This window comes from Cnephaeus nilssonii (genome assembly GCF_951640355.1).
Source record: "Cnephaeus nilssonii genome assembly, chromosome: 22".
Taxonomy (NCBI): domain Eukaryota; kingdom Metazoa; phylum Chordata; class Mammalia; order Chiroptera; family Vespertilionidae; genus Cnephaeus; species Cnephaeus nilssonii.
The window spans coordinates 6,014,633-6,028,017 of record NC_137093.1 but is presented as its reverse complement, the minus strand read 5'-3'; the positions used below and the strand labels follow the sequence as shown (position 1 = coordinate 6,028,017).

At 46.9% G+C, this 13,385-nt stretch overlaps 2 protein-coding genes across 2 annotated transcripts in view; one reads left to right on the top strand and one right to left on the bottom strand.

The window, feature by feature from the left end:
* Positions 1-4,104, bottom strand: part of TAOK3 (TAO kinase 3) — a 142,952-nt gene extending 138,848 nt beyond the window's left edge. The window contains exon 1 of the mRNA XM_079762499.1: positions 3,842-4,104. The gene's annotated coding sequence lies outside the window, so the exon portion shown is untranslated. The remainder of the gene's footprint in view (positions 1-3,841) is intronic.
* Positions 4,105-7,462: 3,358 nt separating this feature from the next.
* SUDS3 (SDS3 homolog, SIN3A corepressor complex component) overlaps positions 7,463-13,385 on the top strand; it is a 33,322-nt gene continuing 27,399 nt past the window's right edge. The window contains exons 1-3 of the mRNA XM_079762975.1: positions 7,463-7,782; positions 9,698-9,767; positions 12,799-12,854. Of these exons, the coding sequence (XP_079619101.1) occupies positions 7,635-7,782; positions 9,698-9,767; positions 12,799-12,854 (274 nt within the window). The 5' untranslated portion in view covers positions 7,463-7,634. The remainder of the gene's footprint in view (positions 7,783-9,697; positions 9,768-12,798; positions 12,855-13,385) is intronic.

Below are 13,385 nucleotides of genomic sequence, written 5' to 3'. Positions count from 1 at the left end.
CTCCCTGGCCGCCTGGGAGCCGGCAAGGCCCTGCTCCCAGCTCACCCAGGAACCAGCATGTCCCCACTCCCTGGCTGCCTGGGAGCTGGCACCTCCCTGCTCCCGGGCAGCCCGGAGCCAGCAAGTCCTCACTTCTGTCTGGAGCACCACTCCAGTAGCTCCCTCCGCTGCCCCCCTTCCCCTCATAGCGGCTTCACTCCGCTCCACACCTGCATATGCAAATTAACCTCCATCTTTGTTGGGTTAATTTGCATACTCACTCTGATTGGCTGTGGGCATAGCAGAGTGATGGTTAATTTGCATCTTTCTCTTTTATTAGGTAAGATTATGTTGATTTATAAAGTGTTTAGGTAACTTTAACAACATAGTATAGCTAGAATGATAAAATTTATCAATTTAATTCCTACTGGTTATCATAAAAATTTGAAATAGTTATTGTTTTTAATTAGGGGCCCATAGCTTAGAAATTAGTTAGATCACATTTTGGCCTATAAATAAACATATCTAATCTATAATTATAGTTAGATATTACTTATTATTTTTTACTAAGCTGAGTCTAAGAAACAGTAACAAAATTTTAATATATCCTCATAAATAACAAAGCAACCAATAAAATGGCTAAATATAGGCTAAATAATTACAAACTACACTCCCTATGGTGAAATGCAATTAATTGTACAATAGTCTTCAACTCAAAACTACTCATTCAAAACTATTCTGATTGACAAAAATCTCTCATTGGAGAAAGAAAAGAAATCTGAAAATGTCTTCTCAGGAGAGTCTCATAACACTTTTAGATGGAAACTTTCTGTCTGCTTTCCTTTTTGGAGGAAGGAAGAAACAAAGAGTGTAGAAAAATATTATAGAGGCTTTTTAACAAAAAAGACTCTAAAGTAAAAGTACCAATAGTAGTTTTCATTCATTCTCCTATACTACTTGAAACCAACAAGTATGAACACTGGCAAGCAATGAGAACTTTTATTCAAGTTGGCTTAAACATTAAACCAAATTAGATATCAAGGTAGACTCTGAGATTACAATGGTTTGACTGTATAGGGCTCAAGTAGTAAAGAAAGTGTAAAATGGGTTATTGTATTTACTGGGCAGTACTTGCATCCTGCTACACTAATAGTTTAAGAACTGCAAACTGAAAAGGACTTGCATCCTATGGCTGCTGTAACCATTCATCTGGAAGGCTCCTTCTTAACCTCTACTTTGGATTATATTTTTTCATGGAAAAGAAACAGTTTAAATGAGCATGTGTGTAATAAATCACATATTTATAGATCTCCTAGTGTTTTATTTTGTGAAACAAATGAAAATAAATTCCCACAGAATTCCTACCTTCCTCTTCTCCGCCTCTCCTCTAGGAATAAACAGTTATTGTAGGCCCCTCCTATCACCAAAAATTCTATTATAATGAATCTCTCTTCAGCACCTCTGGATCAATATCATAACGTAATGTGGTTGAAATGACTGCTTTAGTAATCACTCAGGGGAGTATCAGAACAGTTTATTTTGTTACAAGGAAATAAATTTAATATTTTATCTTAAGGAACTACAATCTGTACGAGTCAGAGATGAGCTAACAAGTATGATGAAAGAGCTTATCTGCGCAAACAGTTCTATTACTTTGTAGAATTACTGGTACTGAGATTCCCAGTCCTTCTACAGACCATTTCAAATGTTACAAGCACTACACAGTGAATATATGCCCCTTGTACATAACCTCTTGTGCTAACTGACTTTGTTTTCACTTGAATTCTCCCCAGGGTTCTTGAAAAATAAATTTAATGTGAAAAAATTACACTTAATACATCTTAAATAAATGATAGTTGTCTCGTATTTAAAATTTGTATGTGCTGTTGTTTTTCCTTACCTCCATGACTTCTATTTCTTAGAGGAGGACTTCTGGTTGGTGGGTTATTCATAACCACACAAAGTTCCACACTTTCTGAAGCCAGATAAGAAGTGTTCTGTGTCAGCTAATATCAAATAAAATCCCCAAATGGCACATGCCCTCTAACATCACCCTGATGAAGACGACTTGTGGAATCTTTGTCTTGGATTTGAAAAAAGCAGTTCTATGTGTAAGTGTTCTACGTGATGTCTCCGGGAAGTAAAGGCAGTATGTCTCTCTTCCCATTACTAAACATGGGCAAAGGTTTCTAATCACACACACTCTCAACCTGAAACAGAGAAGATATCTAAATATCTGTGACATGACCTGGTCATTACACTCACCATTATTTCCCCAATACCATCAACTTCTAAATCTGCTTCTATAACAAGAAAGAAAGCAGTTGCAAAGAGAAGGGGTCTGGAGAAGCAACACACAGGGGAAAAAAGAGGTGAAAACATTCACAGGCAAAACTGCTGGCTACAATGCTAACTGCGCCTGTCCATCCAGGAGGACCTGTGACAGGCCGTCAGGCAGCATCAACAGATGCTAAGCACTGTGGACCCCCAGCCCGGTCATTGGTTTAATTTCCACACCCCACAAAGTGGGCGTCGGCCCCCCAATCCCCACCCCCCGCACCCCATTGCTTTCCTCTTTTGGTTTCAGCATCTCAGCAGAGACACACACTTGCCTCCCACCAGGACACGCAGTCTCTGGTTTGAACTGGCTCCTCTCTCCGGGGCTGGCCCGGGAGTGACGCCTGAAGCTCTGCCGGCAGCTTTAAGGAAGAGAAGACACACTGGAAGGCGCGGTCAGAGGAGCAGCACCGGGGGCTCCGCTCAGCGCGCAGTCCGACTTCCCGCTCAGCCTCCAACTTCGGCTCGTCCCCGTCATTGTCCCCGTCATTCCGCCCGGTAGGCACCGAGGCGGGGGCTGCCCAATCGGAAAAAGTTTCTCAGGTCCTTGCGGACGCACAAGGAACAATACAGGGTCCATCGACATAAACGGCCTAGCCAGCCCCACACGGGGGTCCCCCACACGATCGCGTGCCCCTGCAGCGGGACTGGGACGGGCGGGAGAAGCCCACGAAGCCCTCACTTCCCGGGCGGCTGCGCCGAGGTCCCGGGAATGAATGGAAGGGCGTCCCTCGCAACGTCCCAGACCGCGGTGCTCCCGCCAGACCCTCCCGCCGTGCGCGCTCCTTAGACGTGTCCTTACACAATCCCTGTCCCCCCGAGTCCCCCTCCCCCGGAGCCCCGGGGGGCGGCTCCCCGCGCCCCTCACACGGCCCCGGGAAGAGGTGCTGGCAGCGGACCCGGCGCGCAGCACGGTCCCCTCCTCCCCGCACCGCGGCGGCCCCCACGCGCCGCGCAGCGACCCCGGCCCCGGCCCCGGCCCCCCTATCCCGCGCGGCCCCGGCGTGCTCCGACCCCGCTCGGCCCCCCACCCTCAGGCCCGCGGGCCCGGTCCCTCTCGGGGGCCTCTCCCCCTCGATCTGCTGGGCCTCTCGAGGTCCCCTCTGCCCTCAGACCCGCTATCCGACCCCATCAGACCTGCAGTCCCAGCCTCCCTCGGGGGCCTCCCCCCCCTCGCGGGGACCCTCCCTCACACCTGTCCCGGCCCCTCGCGCGAACTCCCCTCAGACCCGCGGTCCCGCTCCCTCTCGGGTCCCCTCTTTTCAGACCCGCGGTCCCGCTCCCTCTCGGGGTCCCCTCTTTTCAGACCCGCTGTTCCGGACCTTCGCGGGGTACCCCTCAGACTCACGTTCCCTGTCCCGCTTAGGGTCCCCCCTTAGCCCCTCTCGGGGTCTGTTCTCCACAGTCCGGACCGTCAGACCCGCTCCAGAACTCCCCTCGCTCGGGTCCTCACCGACCTCGTCCCGCCCAGGGTCCCCTCGCCGGGGCTCCCGCTGTCACAGCCCCGCGCCCCGGGTGCGCTCACCTCAGACCTGCTGTCACCACCCGGCCCGGCGCCGCCGCCGCCGCTTCCTCTCCCACACTTGTTCCCCAGTCGCTCCTCTGCCGCCCGTCCCCCGGAGGGCCCCTGAGTCCCGTCGCTGAGTGCAGGGGCCGGCCGCGCGGAGCCTCCGTCCGCGGTCCCTGCGTCGCGTCCCACTCACTCCCGCAGGACCCTGCCGCCGCCGCTGCCGCCGCCGGGCGCCACACGGACCCTCCCGCAGCCGCCGCTGCTGCTGTCCGAGGTGCGGCTCTTGCCAGGGGTGGCCAATCGCACCCGACTGCGCCGAGCGGGCTCCGCCCCGCGGGCTCAGTCCGCCCGCCCTCCGCCCCCAGACCACGCCCCCAGCTCGACTCTGATAGGCTCTCTACTGACCTTCCTTGATCGCGGGGCACAGGCCTGGGCCCGGATATAGGTACTTGATTGAAGGCGCCTGAGAAGCCGAGCGGTCGATGGCGCCTGAGGATTGGTCGGGTTGACCGCGGGGCAGAAGGAGGCGGGGCGGGGTTTCTTTGGACGCGGAAGACCTTGCAACTTCACTCACCCACGGGCCCGCCTGGGGTGCGGTCATTTTTTGTTTGTGCAGCGCTGCGGTCAAAGTTCACGGCACTCCTCCCAGCGCCTTTACTTTTCTTGGGAGACTCCCAGAGGCCAAGGCCCCCTGGGACTCCCCGGGACCACCCTGCTAGAGCCAGTGAGGAGGACCCCGTTCTTCCGCTAGACCTTGCACAGCCTTCTGAGTAATTCTGCCGGAAATTAATGTAGTGGTGTGTGTTTTTTCCCCCACTCAGGACTTGTAAATATTTCCTGGATTTAAACTTTTTTTTTTTTTTGCATTTTTGTCAAGGGAATTGCTCTACCTTGTATTGCGTTCAACAGATGTCAACTTAATGCTCTTGGAAAAAGAAATCTAAATACTAGATGCGTGCCCTGCACAACTAAATGTTCAACACTGATGGGGCACATCTTGATAGGCACAAGGACAAAACTTTAGAAATAATCAGTTTGTGGGTTTTGATAATCATTATATAGGCGGAACAGGAACTGTACAGGGGAAACCCTGTTAGTTTTAGCAAGGTTTCAGCATGTCTGTTCAACATACTCTTTTTCAGGGCCACATGGTTTAATGGTTCTGTGTGAACTAATGGCCAAAGTACATTAAACTTTGACCCAAGTGCAACCTGTGATACCAGAGACCCATCTTGACCCACGGTGAAAGATGGTGCCTGCCAGGGGTGAGAGTGCATCATGTTACACAGAGCCATTCTTTCTATTTTTGTGAAATTGTCTATGTTGACTAAACAATACAGGAAACTGAAAACTACTCTCACCCCAAAGTTTATGGAGTTTGACAACTCAGTGTTTATGAAGAAATGGTTTCATTTCAGAAACACAATTTGATCCTAAGCCTTGTCAGATGTGTATATAGGACTTCACTCTCAGAAAACTCGCTACCATTAACTCCTTTTTTGTGTTAGCTCCCACTGACAAATTTGTGTTCTAAACACTATATTTTCCCTAGTTTTTTAAATCACGCCCCATTCCAATTACGATGCTCCCCTTTTATGTTTAAATTTGAGTGTTAGGGTATGCAGAGAGGGCCTGTGAAGACGGGGCTAGTAGGACTCTAAGAACAGTTCTGAAGTAGATGTCTCCCGAGCAGTGTGACTGTGTGCCATGTGGGGAAGGGATGCAGAGACATTTCAAGGTGGTAAAACTTCGTTTTGAGGGAACTTGATTCCTGTAGGCCTAGAAAAACTGTCCAAAATAATTATATTAACATAAGTAGGCCCTCCTTCTCTAAAGAGTTATTTAGTAAGAGTTCATCTTACCAATTCTGAAGTTGGCAATAGGGATTGGAAGAAATGGGGTAAGTTTTCACCACCCAAGTGTTCAGTTGTGTCTATTCATATAGAAAAGAAACATGACTATTAACAGATGTTATTTGCAATCAAGAAAATAGAAATAAAACATAAGCATGATAAAAATCCAAGTGTCTTGAAAGGAAGCCAATTAGCAAGGAAATCAACTCTTTTCTTTTTGATTCATTATAGCAATGAATTCTAATTTCTAAATTGTTGGTGCTTTTTCTGGTCTATGATTACTGGTACTGATAGGAACTCAAGTTGCTCAATATAGTTGATTACAAATAATTTAGATTGGATCTAACAGCATAAATAAAGAAAATGACATCATCCTTTGGATAGGAGACAATTCTGAAATCTTAGTTTATATATAGATGGTGAACAGTGAGCTGCAAGGACGACTCTTATTTAGAAGGGGCTTCAGAAGATCTCTGGACTCCTGAAAAGACATTGCAGCATTCCATTCTGGAAATTCTTGAGTTTTGTTGGGAGGAAAAAAATTCCTCACAAATATAGCCAAGATTTTAATGAAGACAAGGTAGAAAATAAAAACGTTAAAACAAATGGGATGAGAACAAGGTTTTGCACTTTGAGAAGACTCTATGAGGGCCAATTCAGAGATAAATTCGGTCACAAAGGGTCTGAGAATCAGAACACCTGGCTTCCACCCAGTTTTTATACTGTATTCAACTTTACTACTTGTGAGTTACTTTTCTATGGAGACTTGGTGCAACATAGACAGTAGGGTTACTTTGGACAAACCATTAAACATCTCTGTGTCTTTTTCCTTACCCCTTTCTTGCTACACGTAACTAGAGAAGGGAGATTATAAATTTGTTCCTTAAATAAAGCTTGTAACACTGTGTCCCCTTCTACTCAGAGGGAATCACACAAATCAATTTATGCATTGATTCCGCTCTCTTGTTTTCTGTTTCCACACAGCACCTTCCTTAAGTTAGCCTAATTAACCTCCTGTAGGCAAATGTGGCAGTTGAGAGCTGGTTAGCAAGTTATTAGATTGGGGAGAACCACCTAAAAAAACCCCCAATATTCTAAGAAATATGAGGCATTTGTATTCTACAGGGCCTGGCTCTGAGTCTAAACAAGGCAGACTGGGCGCTATCATTTTTTAGGCAAGTGGAAGCTCTTTTCTCGTCTATAAAATCGGGATAATATCTTATTGAGTAAACCTATACAAACAGAAAGGACTCCCAGAGACTGGGAAAATATCCTTTTGTTGACTCCAGGATGGAATACCAGCATCCTTGTCTTTATTTTAGTTCTCAATAAAGCTTCAATTAGTCGGGGAGGAACCAGGCACCTTTTCTTCGGGATGGTCACGCAAACTCTAGATGTCAAGGTTTAATGTCGTTCACCTGCTTACCGGTAAAGACGAGACAGACTGTCTCCACCTGCAAAAGCCCTTCAAACCCTCTGCCTGTCACGTCCCTAAGGATCCTCACTTTGGCTCTGGCCCCAGGCGCCGCCTGGCGGCTGTTTCCGGAAGTCGCCTCTGGGCTTCGGGGTCCTGACCGAGATTAGGCCTGCCCATGGATTTGCCTGGAGAGACTCTGTCTCCGCCCCTAGCCGCTATCCGTTGAGGATTTTAAGGCGGCGATGAAGGGGCTGGGGTTAAGGCGAAGGAGGCGTCCGGCGACCTCTCCGTTCCCTGAAGGATGGCGGAGTCAGGCGCTCCTTGGGCAGCTTGCGACCCGGAAGTTGCCACTGGAGCGAGGGCCCCGTTGCCGAGCGCGGGCGCGAGGGGCAGGGCTTCTCGGAGACGGGGGAGAGGTCGCCGCGCCTCCCGCTTCTCAAGTTGTCCGCTCCCTCGGGTACAGCTTGGCGCGCGTCGAGTTCGCCGGGCGGGTGGCCGCCGTCCCCGGGTGGCACGCTCAGCGGTTGTCAGAGGCGACATGAGTGCTGCGGGGCTGTTGGCTCCGGCCCCGGCCCCGGCCCCGACGGGAACGCCGCCGGCGCCGGAGTATTACCCGGAGGAGGACGAAGAGCTGGAGAGCGCGGAGGACGACGAGCGCAGCTGCCGGGGCCGCGAGTCGGATGAAGGCGCGTCCTTTGGCTCGCCGGGCAGCCCGGGGAGGGGGTGGGACCGCTTGGGAAGGGATGGGGCATCTGGGAGAGGGGCGGCCCGACCTACGGGCTCGGGGCAGCTGGGAGGACCGCGGCTCCGGGAAGTTACCCCCACCTGCTCAGGGCGCGGGAAGCTCTGGCTGGGTACCTTGTGCCCTACAGTTGTGGGAAGAAGGGACTTAGGGAACTGTTGTCACAGCTGGAGGGCCCTTTACGGTTCTGCCCCTCGTTCCCCTACAGTTTCGGGTTGAACCTCAGGTCTTCACGGGTTGGAATGGGAAAGCCTTCTATTGAGTGCCCCTCCCCTCTTAGTTCCTTGGAGGATGAGAGCGTTTGGCCTCCTAGGTTGCTCTCCCCCCCCCCCCCCCTCACCCTCTGCCCGGGGGGAAAGGCTTTAGTCTGACTTAGTTTGGGCAGTGCCAGTGCGTGCAGTACAGGTTGGTTAAAAGGATGGGACCCGGCATCAGTTAGATGGAGGTCTGAATTTGGCTCACTCGACCCAGCTTTTGATCCTAGAGTCTAGGGACAACTTGCTTAAGTTTAGGAGCCTCAACTTCTCCAGCAAATGGGGTTTCCTAGTGTAGGTGCGAGGGTTGAATGAGGCATGTAAATAAAGTGTTGAACTGGCACTTTAAAGCCTAGTATTCAGGAAATACTCTGTGTTCCCCCCACCCCCCACCCCCACTTCTGGGGAAACAGACACAGGGGGAAGGAAGGGATTTGGAGTTGCGGTAATGGGGCCCAGGTGTTGTGTTTTTAAGTTCCCTGCTGTTTCCATTATCATTACTGCCTCTCAAAAGCTTGCTTTTCAAACTGGGTTTTACACTTTGGCAAGTGTGAGGAAAACTTTTGGAGGGATTGAAGGAGCTGGCTGGAGGGGGAGAAAGGTGAAGAAACAGAAAGCAAGGGAGAAGAAAAGGGGATGGAGACCAATATATGGGTGGAATATTTTGGCGCAAATAGGGCCGTGGGGCCGAAGGCTAGAGCAGCTGTCTGGAATGAGGAGTAGGTTTTATTCATCTCAGTCCCCCAAGTGCCAAGCAGTGTGGCTGGCACAGGACGGGCACTCAGTGACGTCTCTTGACTGAAGGAGGACAGAGAGTTTGTAGTGTTGGACCTGTAACAGCCTTTAAAAAGGCAGCTGCATATGCAGATATAAAGTTGAAGGAACGAATTGCATTTGGTTAAACCATATTTGAAGGCAAAGCTTAACTAGAGATTGTGAATGGGAATCACTTGTCACTTGTACTGCTTTTAATGCTCACCAGGGGGAGCGATGAAGCAAAAATTGATTTTTCCCTCCTTAAGTAGGGCTGCTGAAATTATGTAGACACTCCAGCCATTTGCTTATTCTAAGAACAACATTTAAAATGTACTGAAAGTTTGCATGTGATCATCTTGTCTCCTTTTAGTTGTAACTTTAAAAATATTTCAGTTATTATTAGAGTTCAGCTCCTTGATACGGATTCTCCTTTGTATGTATGTGACGTAAAATCTGTTAGGGGTTCAAACTGGGCATATACCAGGAGGGAATGTACATATTAGGTTGTCTTGGGGCAGTGACCAGTCCAGTCGTACATCCACGTCTCCTTTTAGTGTTCTGGGAAGCAGCAGCCTGGACCACGGCTGCCTGTGTCTGATGCACCTTGTTCTCTAGCTGCACTTGAGATAAAAGCAAGCTCTTCGTGTAAATCTGACCGTTTAGAAGTTGGAAATGGCATTTTCTTTTCTGAAGTAACTGTAATATACACTTTTTATTGATGGCTTCATTCAGGTCTGCATTGACTAGAATTCATTTAAAAGAAAAACTACTAGAAATTTACTAAGTGTGTCAGGTGATATCAACTCTATAAATGATTTTAACAAACCCTTCTTCCCTGATTTTACGTAGACACTGAGGATGCTAGCGAAACTGACCTGGCAAAGCATGATGAAGAAGACTATGTAGAAATGAAGGAACAGTGAGTATAATTTTTAGATTTCTATCTGGAATATAGAATTAGCAGGGAAATCTCTATAGTGACCTTGTGTGTATGGCTTTGACTATAGTGTTTCCAAAGACTATGTATATGTGTGCAGTTTGTCCCATTTAAATCTGTCACATTTAATCAGTCTTCCTGTTATAAGAATCTTTTGAAGATATGCTAGAAAGAACCTTGAGGGATAAGAACCTTGGGTAATAAGGCCATATACTAGTAGTAACTGGAGGGAACCATACCCCACTTTTTTTTTTTTTTAAGATGTGAAAAGCATCAGAGAGGGTAAATGATGTTTCACAGCTACTGGGTTCTCAGATTGGCATGACCCCAGCAAGTATTAGCTAGATCAGTGGTTGCCAACTGGTGGTCCGTGGACCACTGGTGGTCCATGAGGTCCGAAAGGTTGGCGACTGCTGAGCTAGATAGTATGTTAGATTCCAGAGAGCTCAGGGAGACCGGGATTGGAGAGCAGGACTTTTTCACTCCAGTGCTTTCCCCCTTACCACACGATCTCACCCTAGCCCTCTTCTCATTATCTATAACAGAGCCACAACTCAGTATCCCCAGAGAAACTAAAACCACTCACTTTTATCATAAACGCAGATGCAAGGCATCATAAAAAAATATACCGATAAGTGTTTGTTGAATGTATTTCAGGCTGTTGATTTGACTTTTTAAAATCTATAAACTTGGTGGTCCACATTTCCTTTCCTTATAGGTCTTATTTGCAGAAGTTTTGTGACCATCCTCTGGATTCTATCATCTTTTTCAATCATTGGAACCCAAAGGGATAATTCAGTTAAAATTTAACCAGTACGACTGAATAAAGGGAGATTATGTCATGTGCTTTTTCTCATAGCTTCATCCCTGAAACTGTGCTTGCTTTTTTTTTTTTTTTTTAAAGTTATTTTTGTTCTCTACAGGCTTTTTACTGATTTACCTTGACCCATTTGAAATGTATTCTTACATACCTGTTCTTTTCTGGAATCTGAATTTTTTGTTGTCATTTACTTCTTCAATCCTTTATAATAAACGGCTAATAGGCAAATCGACCAAATGGTGGAACACAGGTCACTATGATGTGCACTGACCACCAGGGGACAGACGCTCAACGCAGGAGCTGCCCCCTGGTGGTCAGTGCATGGGAATGTCGCTCAGCCAGACGCCCTGAGCCGGGCTCATGGCTGGCAAGTGCAGCAGCAGGTGGCGGGAGCCTCTCCTGTCTCCGTAGCAGTGCTAAGGATGTCCGACTGAGGGCTCCTGGACTGCGAGAGGGCACAGGCTAGGCTGAGGGGAACCCCCCCATCCCTCAGTGCACGAATTCCTGCACCAGGTCTCTAGTGTGTTAATACTCCCTTTCAAAGACAGACTGAGAATTCAAAGTCGTTTTCTGTACACTCAATGTGGTAGGAAATTTAATACACTAGGTTCCATATACTTCTTGTGTGTAGTTTACACACCATTTCCTCCGGTACTTGACATGTTTAAACATTCTTTAGAGACAATCTTTTAATTGAATGTGCTCCTTAATATTTGATGATATAGAAGTAATTGTGATTACAATGGAATACCTTGTATGATTCAAGGTGAGCATTGAGAGTACATCAGAATTTTTCTAAAAGAAGCAGACATCCTGAGTAATTCTTAGATTCTGCCCACTTCTTCCTCATCCTATAGATAGTTGGGGTGTATTTGTAGCCTTTACTTGACTAACCCAAAGGCTGTTGTGCCTATTATCTGTTGGAGAGTAGTCCTTTTTTTTTTTTTCTTTCAGGTTGCCAATCTTGTTTTAGAATTAGGGGGTGTTTTTTCAGGTAGAAGCAAAAATATTGCTGAAATGTGATTTATATGTGGACTCTACCATTCAAACAGACTTGCCAGAGTGGATAATTGCCTATAATCCATTCAGTATGAGGGGGGAAAAATAACACACTGCATTCTTTTGCTTTGTGTGTGCTATGTGTTCTTATCTAGCTGGGGCTGCAAATAAATCATGCATTTTAACACGTTAAGCGCCAAGCCTGTTTTGTCTTCCTTTCCGTTTAGCCCACGATATACAATTTCACCGATATGCTGGTGGCACCAGTGACTGACTGGTCTGGATGGAAAGTATAATGTCAGTCACCAGTGACTGACATGGCGCTTAACGTGTTAACATTTGTTACTGAATTACTATTATTTTTCTGATCCTAAAAAAGTAGTGCTTTTAAAAATGATATGAAGATTTATTAACTTAGTGCTTACATGGCTATATAATAAAAGCCTAAGCGACTGTTATGGCGGAACAACCAGAAGGACCAGTCACTATGATGCACACTGACCACCAGAGGGCAGACACTCAACACAGGAGCTGCCCCTGGTGATCAGTGCGCTCCCACAGGGAGCACTGCTCAGCCAGAAGCCCGGTTCACCTGCCTCCGCGGCAGTGCAAAGGAGCAGCGAGCTGAGCGATAAGGAGTGAGGGGTCCCGGACTGCGAGAGGGATGTCCGCCAGCTGGCTTAGGCCTGATCCCCTTGAGGAGCAGGCCTAAGTGGGCAGGTGGACATCCCCTGAGGGGTCCCGGATTGCAAGAGGGCGCAGGCATAATCTTACTCCTTTGGAATTTATAATCTAATTGTAGAGTTGATGTAAGAGCTGTATTTAATGCCTTTCCTATATTGAGTGTGTGTGTGTGTGTTATTTATGCTTGTAAGTCTAGAAGAAAATGGCCTCACACTTTCAAATTTTTTTGTATGTTCTTGCCTGTTTATCATTGTCACTTATTAAAATCTGCGTGTCCTTATATTTATAGATTTTAGACTGATTCTCTAAAGTTGGGATACAGGAGGATCTACAAAATAGGGACATGATTTAAGAATACAGAATCCTGTCCCTTTCTGGTCCCTTTAGATGCTGGTACATTTTAAACCAGTTAAGGGACCCTGATGAGATTCCTATAATAACCCAGGTAATTTCTGTGTGCAGTTATTTTGAATGTTTTTGTCTTTCATTGTGGCTTTCCTTTCTTTACAGGATGTATCAGGATAAACTAGCTTCTCTCAAGAGACAGTTACAGCAGTTGCAGGAAGGTTGGTGTGTGATTTAATCTTTCATTTCTTTTTCTTTTTTTTTTTTTTTTGAATATATTTTATTGATTTTTTACAGAGAGGAAGGAAGAGGGATAGAGAGCTAGAAACATCGATGAGAGAGAAACATCAACCAGCTGCCTCCTGCACACCCCCCACCGGGGATGTGCCTGCAACCAATGTACATGCCCTTGACCGGAATCGAACCTGGGACCTCTCAGTCCGCAGGCCGACGCTCTATCCACTGAGCCAAACCGGCTTCGGCAAATATTTCATTTCTAAATATACTTCTTAATATTATAAATCTTTGAAATCTGTGTATTTCACTTCTCTGTTGGAGTGATTTAAAATTTGGCTGTCTCAGTAAAGTGCAGTCTTCAAACTACTTGAAATCTCACTAAGGCCTTCTGTAGGGCATGAACTGAAGACCACTCTGCCTACAGTTAAACATTTTGTAGGAGAGGTGTTTCCAGAAAATAAATAAAATTGTATTAATCTTTTTAAGCTAAATGATAATGAACTATGGATTTACCT